The 8,551-nt window shown below is 42.1% G+C and overlaps 1 protein-coding gene across 1 annotated transcript; it reads right to left on the bottom strand.

The window, feature by feature from the left end:
• Window positions 1–1,954: 1,954 nt before the first annotated feature.
• On the bottom strand, window positions 1,955–2,641 carry LOC133890360 (uncharacterized). Its single transcript, XM_062330758.1, has one exon. The coding sequence runs from the start codon at window positions 2,379–2,381 to the stop codon at window positions 2,121–2,123; it is 261 nt and encodes an 86-aa protein (XP_062186742.1). The 5' UTR covers window positions 2,382–2,641; the 3' UTR covers window positions 1,955–2,120.
• Window positions 2,642–8,551: the final 5,910 nt, after the last annotated feature.

The raw sequence follows: 8,551 nt of genomic DNA on the forward strand, positions 1-8,551 counted from the left end.
ACAATGTATTAGTAATACTATTTACGTTTGGAGCATAAAGTTTTTTTCTCTTCTCTTGATTTAATGCAATTCGATCTTATAATTCCGATCAAAAGGATTATGATGAAAAAAATATTTAAGCAAGTCTAGTCGTGCTATTTACGCAAGCCACCGATAGAAAAAAAAAAACCTTACCACATGAAAATGAGCCTCCATGAGTTCACACTTGCTCTCAAGATCACAAAAATAAAATCAATTTTTCTTTTTTTTAAAAAAATAAAAGACTATTTCGATTCCTATATACATTTTTTGATATATTTTGTTTTTTTTATTTGTTAATAATTTAAGGATGAATATTTCACTAAGGAGAAGATAGCTCTTTATGATAGACAAATCCATTTTACAAGCTCCCCTTTCTCATCAACATCTCGACTTCGCTCGTGCAGTGCATATAATGCACACAACTCTTGTTTCTATTACCACATTAATCGAAAAAAGATATAGATCCTTTATTATTATGAACATTCTAACGATTTAGATTAAATCGAAGAGTCCATATCAAATATGATTAATAAATAGTTCGATTCAAAATTAAAAATTATAAAAAATTAGCAGTTCAATTTTCATACGGTTTAGGAAGCAAAATATCTAAATAAAAAATTCAAATAAAATAAATAATAATTGAAATTAGGGTTAGAATAGAAAAAGAAGGACCCCATATCAAATATAGTCTTAGAAAAAAATCAAATTATTATAAAAATCAAATACTTAAATAAGAAGTATATATAAAATATAATTAATCAAATATTATCATAATAAAATATTACAGTGATATTAGGCACATTATTATTACGTTACCTTACTAATTGACAATGATGCCTCGTGCCTGTGACGCCGCATCGAAAGGCAGCATGAACGAGATACGATTACACGAAGCGTCGAAGTCCATCACCAAGCTTGTATCGCAAAATACGCGACCAAGGCTCAGTTTCACCAAGATAGATCACAGTCATCTCCGCGAGTAGCTGTCGTCCAGGAACACCAGGTTCACCCGTTTGCAAAGACAACCGGTTCATCCGTTCGTGATCAATCCTGCCACGTGCACGTACGACCGTACCGGGGATATAGACAGGTTCGCGGCGGACGAGATCACGAGGACAAGCAGAACCGCAGAAGCACGCGCGCTTCTTCTTACACTCCTGCGGTCCTGCACGCGAGCGCTGTGCTGAGCCGTGCCCGTGCACCCGGGCCGGTACCGCAATGCCGCGTGCGCGCCCGCATCGATAAAAAGGACTGGTCGCACTGGCGCATGTGCAATCGCTGAATCGCACACGACGCGCGCGCCCCCATCGAGTTGCGGCCACCGGTTCTGCTGTCTCTCTGCGTAACCTGGCAAGCAGACGGCCGAACCAAAAACCATCGCGGATTCGCCCCAGAATGCCAACTGCGTTTCGTACAAAACGACAGAGGCGGAGGCGGAGGCGGAGGCCGCGCCCCGCGTGCGGAAGGCGCAACTGGGGTTCGTCATTCGTGGCCGGCGCCTGGGCGCGCCCGCGCTGGTGTGGATTGGTAGACTGGTTGTGTGCATGCTCGTGTTGTGTGTACAGAGCAGACGGGATTGGCTGTGGGTTTTTTTTTTCATGGATGAGTTACACCCCTATTCTAAAAATTTATTTGGCAGAGTTCGCATAGCAGCTTACTGATTAGGATTAGAAATTTTTTTTGTTAAACAGTATCTTTTAGCTTATTGAGTGAAATATATGGAAGTGATTTTCTAAAATGAACTAAAAACTCAGGAGCTGAAAAAATAATTTCTTCTGATTCACTTCTCGCATAGAATCATTTCCTTCATATATTTTATTTTAGAGAACTATTATAAAATTCCTTAAAAAATCAATTTTCACAAAAAATTTAAATAATGGAGAGCTCTGTTAAAAGAGCTAACCTAACCTGAGCGCAGCCGTAAGCTGATTGCTAAAGCGGAAGATTTTTTTATTTACTTCTAGATCAAGAAGACAGGTACAAATTGGTAGAAGAAGCATCAATACAGCACGAACAATGACAGGACAGAACAGGACACCAGACTCGATCGAAATACCGCCACTTCCTTCTGCACCTAACGGCCCGAGAACCACCGTGGTCTACTCCCCGTACTTGTAGCTTCCAATGTTCTCTGAAATCATCTCCAGATCCCTGGAGGCCACGGCCATGGACATGGCCCGCCGGTGGCGCCCCGCCTGCCTCGCCGCCTGCAGGTCGGAGGTGTCCGCTGCCGCGGGCTTCCTCTGCTCGACGCCTCCCTCGGCCACGGCCGCCGGTACGTCCTCCAGGGAGAAGTTCTCCGGCAGCACGAACACGCTCTGCGACGCCCTCCTCTGGTGCCTGCCTTGCCTCTGCGACATCTTGCAGCTAATCAAGAGCAGGAAAACCTTCAAGACTTGGGCAGTTGTTTTCACTAGACAAAGAGTGCTTGAGCTACCTTGTGGAAGTCGCTGCTATATATAGCCTACCCAACGCATGATCGGCGAAGGCATCAAATGGAAAATGTGTCTCCATGAACAGTTCAAGACCACAACCAGTACAAATCGTTCAGTAACTAGTACTATCGCGCGGGCCTACGCATAAGGATCTGACATCGTGACAGTTTCTGCTTCCCAAAAGAGCGCTGACCCGAATGCATGCGCAGACGTGCGTCTGGATGGCCCTGCTGCAGTTCGTCGGGGCTCGATCGATCGGGCAATATATTAAGCAGTGTTTGGTTAGTGAGCTAGGGGAGAGTAATAATTTTATTTATATATTTGGGAATAAGATAATTTTATTTATATATAGTTTTTTATTGGATAATGTTTGTTTAGTGTGTGGGATAAAACGAGTCTATTTTAGTATCTCGGGTCTGCCAGTGTCACGTTTGAAGTGAGATAACCACATTTCACTATTTTTTTAATGACTCCGTCCCGAATTTTTAAAAAATATTATCTAATTTCGGACCATTACACCTCATTACTCTGTATCAAAACAATTCAAAAACAGGATGGATCAACTCTGTCACATCCTATCCTACGAACCAAACACTATTTTAATACCTTGGGTCTACTGTCAGTGTTATGTTCGAAATAAGACAATTACGTTCTGCCATTTTTTAAACGATTCTATCCCAAATCTTTAAAGAATATTCTCGGATTCTGAATAATTATATCCCACTATTTTTCATCCAAACAAATAAAAAATAGAATAGATCCGTTCCGTCTTAATTCATCCTACAAACCGAACACTCCTAAGCGTCCTGATCGCCAGATGAAATGGAGTTTTGCTGAATTGGCGCTCATCTGGCGCCTCATCGGGGTCAACCTAAGCGTGTGATTTCTGCGTTTCTGCCTACTCAGATCAGATTGGTTCGCAAACTACGATCAACTTGACACGAACTGTCTGCAGACTTGCCTGGCGAGTGTGTTGTTCTTGAATTCTTACGCATTTTCTGTGCGTTTACGATGTCTCCAGGAAGCTTCCTGGTAAGTAAAGAAATGGTGTTCATGAAGCGTATGTACCGGAATCTTAGGACCGAGCTCAACAATTTTATTGGGTTAGTGCTTCACTCACGAGCCATTCTGGCATAGTTAACTGAGACCCAAGTGCAGACCTAAGAAGGAATCCACCAACGAAATCAATCTAAAGGAGTCTCTTATTGGAAGTTTTCTGATGACACTTGCGCAATATATCGTTTCTTTCAGTGCTAGCAAATCAGCAGTTGGTTGATGCAATGTGTACATATTCCAAAAAACATTTTCCCATATTTTCACTCCATATACTCTCTTATCACAATGGAATCTTTTTCATATTGTTTGCTAGGTGATACAACCTGATGCGAGCTGGATGGATGCTCATGCAGCAGAGAGAGAAAGAAATGAAAGTGGGCAGTGTTTATAACTGTTAAAGAAAGCACCCGTGCATGTTAGTAGATTCCAAAATCCTTGCCCTCGTGTCCAGCCTCACATGGGCTGCTCACATGGCTCGATCGGCCGGGCCATGACAAGCCCACGCTTGTACAAATTATCGGTGCCCGTCCGCTCGTGTGCATCTCCATGGTATTGCCGCCAAGTCGGAAAACGAACGGAATTAGCATTTGAAATGACAAATACAGTAGTTCATACCAGCGTGTCTTTGATCTAGAGAGAGAATGCAATGTTCATCTCGAAGGTCATGTCCCAGAGAATAAGATAGCTCAATATCTGCTCCAGAGAAAGATATAACATTTGAAATGGCAACCGGATCTTCCCTCTTAATGAAATAACACGCCCAGGCGTGTTCTCGAAAAAAGAAATGGCAACTGGACCAGAACAGCTTATATTAGCTCGTCTTCGTCTTGGGATCGCGTTTTCGTGAAGCCGAGGGGCTGTTTGGTTGTTGACACGAGCATTTAAAATTTGGCTTAGAAAGTAAGCTAAACTAAGCTAATGTCACAGTGGTATTAAAAATGTGAGTATGACATGTGAGGTTCATATACCATTACTTATTTATTGCTAAAATATGATCAACACTGGTTTTAAATTGTAGATTTAATTATAAAGAATAAGATAGCGCAAACTGATTACAAATTAGACTCGTGGTTTAGAAAAATAGTCATTTGAAGGTTGATTATCAAAGGAACAAAGCAATTAATGCACCTAATCTCATGTTGCCACTTAAGCAGAGCATGGGCAATAGGCCAAGCCAAAACCTGGATGGCTGATTTGCCCGTGTTATGAATAGATATTTTTAGGTATAATTATATGATTAATTACTAAGAGTTATATCTATTGAGAAGAGATATCTTTCTAATAGATATGTTTTCTCATCATGTCTTTTCATTATGTATAAATATGTAAATATCATGATCAATGAATATAAGAGTTAATTTTCTACTCTATTGTCTATCTACAATTCATTTATAATACGTCATCAGCACTTCGCTCTACCGAGTACATCACAGAGAAGAAGCAGAGAGGCACGATAGCCTCAATCTTCCAGGCGCGAAGGAAAGAACAAAGACCAATCGGCAGACACGCGAAGGCGGCGCTTCATATCCAACACAGAAGTGATACTACAGTCTTGTGTTTCTCCGGCGACCGCACGAAGGCGGTGCCCATCAATGCACAAACGAGACAATGGAATAGAAGCATCGGCGTTCGTCTCTATCACTGTAGTCCTCGTTCTCCACTTCGTTGTACACAAGAACGGTAAGCACTTAACATTCCACTGTGACGTCCTCGACGCTGGCATCTTGAATCGATGCCAACGCACGGCACAATCTCCAGCGATGGCGCTCAACGTGGTGCAACGACGCGCCCGCTTCGGCGCTTCACACCCATGGACGCGACACGACCCAATGGCGCCTTCCCCCTCCCGCCTAGTGGCTTACTGGCCGGCTGAGCCAACGGCCTGCGTCCACCCTCTAGCGGGGCAAATCTACCTTCTGGCAGCAATCAACATGCCGCTCACCAGTGGCTGCATCTTCCAGGGCGGTGGCCTGCCCAGATCGGCGGTTTGGCACGTCGACAGCCTCATGCGGGGCCGACTGCGGCCTGCTCGCTCCCGAACGAGCCACATCCCACATCGGCGCCTCCCCATCCGGCGGTGGTAGCACCCAAAACGGTGCGGCTCAGCAAGCTCCCACCCTCAGCGACCTCCCAGCACCTCTGACCTCCGGAGGCTTTCTTGCGATCCGCACTCCAGCGCAACTCCATCCAGGCCGGATCAGCTCCGGCCCCTCTCCGATGGATTGGCCTCCACCTCGGTCGACTCGGCTCTGAGCCATCACCGGCGGCGCGCCTCCTTGCCCGGACCGGCTAGCCAGCTTCTCCGGCGGTGCGCCCTCCTTGCCCGGCTTGGCTCCGGCATCTCTAGCAGCATGCCCTCCTTCCCGACTCAGCTCTGGCTTTTCTCCGGCGACGCAACCTCCTCTCATCGGCAGCAGCAGCCCAGGCAGCGGCGGCGGCTGGCTCAAGGGCGGTTAGGGTTTAACCCTAATCGCCTGCCAATTTCATCCATTTTATATGGATTGGGGAAGTGGGAACCCGCATGGGTCTTGGGCCGAAAGGCCAAACAGGCCGAAGCACAGGTTATCTCGGTCCATAGGCTGAGATCCTCAGCACACTGGCTATTTTTCAAACCCCCCCGGGTTTTTCATAATTATAGCCACATCCAATATTCACTATTTTACAGTACTATCAATTTATATTTTAGCCCTTGGCTTTTACTATAATTGTGTTCAGTACTGTTTCATGTTGTAAATTGATGTTCCAGACCCTGTTTTCTCTGGAAATTTGTAGTGCCCCATGTGTTTGCCCTTGTGCATTCCCTATGGCATACAATTATGTTTACAAATTTGTTTTTGCAATTGAAATTCTATTTCTTGCAAAAATACTTATTAATGCGAATTAAGTGATTATCTCTTCCACTTGATATAACACAATATTTTAAACCTTTGTATATTGGCCATACACAAGGTAGTACCCTAGTACTACTACGGGATCTATACTATATCTAACACATAATGACTATCCTTAAAGTACGTACCCAATATCAAATTTGGAACAAAGATCTACACCATTTTGGTGATTACCTTCAAAGTGTTAACACAAAATTTGCATAACACAATGTAGTGAGATTCATGGCATCTACTGTATAGTTACAGATTATGCCCCCACTACTGAGAGATCTACACTATTTAGGTGATTACCTTCAATGTGTTGGCAGCATAATTTGAGGTCTACGCTATATAATTCAAGTCTCAACTTGACTTTACAAATTTTGCATAATTACAATATTACCATGATTATTAAATTTACACACAGTGTAAATTCATTCAATCATCGGTCAATTTGTAGGACAAAATGTCCAACATCGACTTCGACAGACTCGAGTTAGATGACAAAAATTATCTAACTTAGGCAATGGATATGAAGATAAGTCTATCGTCCGGCAGACCCATTACGGCGATTAATCCTCCTTAAGAGGAAGATCTGCAACTTCAAGATTATATCAAGTATGGGGTTTTATACTTTATAAGGCATCATCTACATTCAGATTTAAAAATCTGAATACTGGATGGATGAAAATCCACATAATCTATGGAACTCGCTCAAAGACCGATATGAACAGCAAAAGACAGTCATACTGTCTAAAGCACAATGCGAGTGGTCCAACACTCGCCTCCAGGACTTTAAGTTCATTGGAGAATATAACCATGATGTTCACAAAATCTGCTCTAGGTTGCTATTTTGTGACAAAGCTCCCACAGATGAGGAGAAAATTGAAAAAAAAAACTTTATCTACAATGCTTCCTGCCCATAGGGTATTGCAATAACAATACTGTGCTAGAAATTACCAGCACTATTCTGAATTAATTCACACTTTACTTCAGGCTGAAAAGTACGATGAACTTCTTTTGAAGAATCATCACCAATGCCCTACAGGCACTGCCCTTTACCTGAAATTAACTCTAATATTCAGAATACCAATAAGTTCGATGTTAATAACCACCGTCCAAAGAACAAGAAGCAAAAATTCCATAAACACAACAAGGGGAAATGCATTTTCAATAATAACAAAGACAAATCTGACATTTGTCATAAATGTGGTTGTTACAGCCACACAATTAAGAAATACCGCACCCCAAAATACTTGGATGATCTTTACCTTAAGTCCGTCAGACAAAGTCGACTAACTCAAGACGAAAGATATGAAGCTCATTTCAATCTTCAACCTGACACCACTAAGATGGCAAGTTGTTCCCAAAGCGTTCATTCAGAACCGAATAACGACATCACTCTGCAGCAGCAAGAGGACCTTGAGATCATGGACAACATGCTCGTGGCATTTGCTTCCAAAGACTTATTTGAAGACCTCAACTAGGCTCCCAATTAATTAGATATTGTTATATCTATGTCCTACATGGTATTGTAATAGTTTGTTGTCATCTCATACTATATTGTATATTACAACAATGTATCAGAATATTTATACTTAATAAAGTTTATATATATATTCTATATATCTCATAAAGAATTTCATATTAGATTCTTCAATTCTATATATAGATTTCTACAGAAATCAATCCGACGGTGGAAGATATATGCCTTGCGGACATATGCACCACAAATTCTATACTTAGTGAAATCAAAATATTTCCAAAGTCTTACTAAGAGACAATGAAATATTTTGACAATCGTTGAATGCGATGTAGTGATTTTTGGCTCTGATTGTGCCATAATTACTATCCCTATGGGTACTCAAGTCAAAATCGATGATGCTCAATATTATCTCGATTCAGGCCGTACCTTATAAGTTATAGAGATATCCGTCATAATGGTTTCCATATCAAAATCCATCATGACAACAAAGGAGGAATTTCTCCTCTTAATCAACGGATATGGCAAGCTTCCCTATATACCACATGGATTATACTATACATACATCAAATCTCGTACCATAAGCGTACAAAATAATTTTTCTATCTTGATCAAATCAAGACTTGGCATGATTGCCTTGGTCACTCTACATTAGAGAAGATGAGAAAAACTATTAGCAATTCTAT

The sequence above is a fragment of the Phragmites australis genome, chromosome 1 (genome assembly GCF_958298935.1).
Source record: "Phragmites australis chromosome 1, lpPhrAust1.1, whole genome shotgun sequence".
NCBI lineage: Eukaryota > Viridiplantae > Streptophyta > Magnoliopsida > Poales > Poaceae > Phragmites > Phragmites australis.

Excerpts from the sequence above, each read along its gene's own strand:
- LOC133890360 (XM_062330758.1), bottom strand. The coding sequence starts at position 2,381 with ATGTCGCAGAGGCAAGGCAGGCACCAGAGGAGGGCGTCGCAGAGCGTG.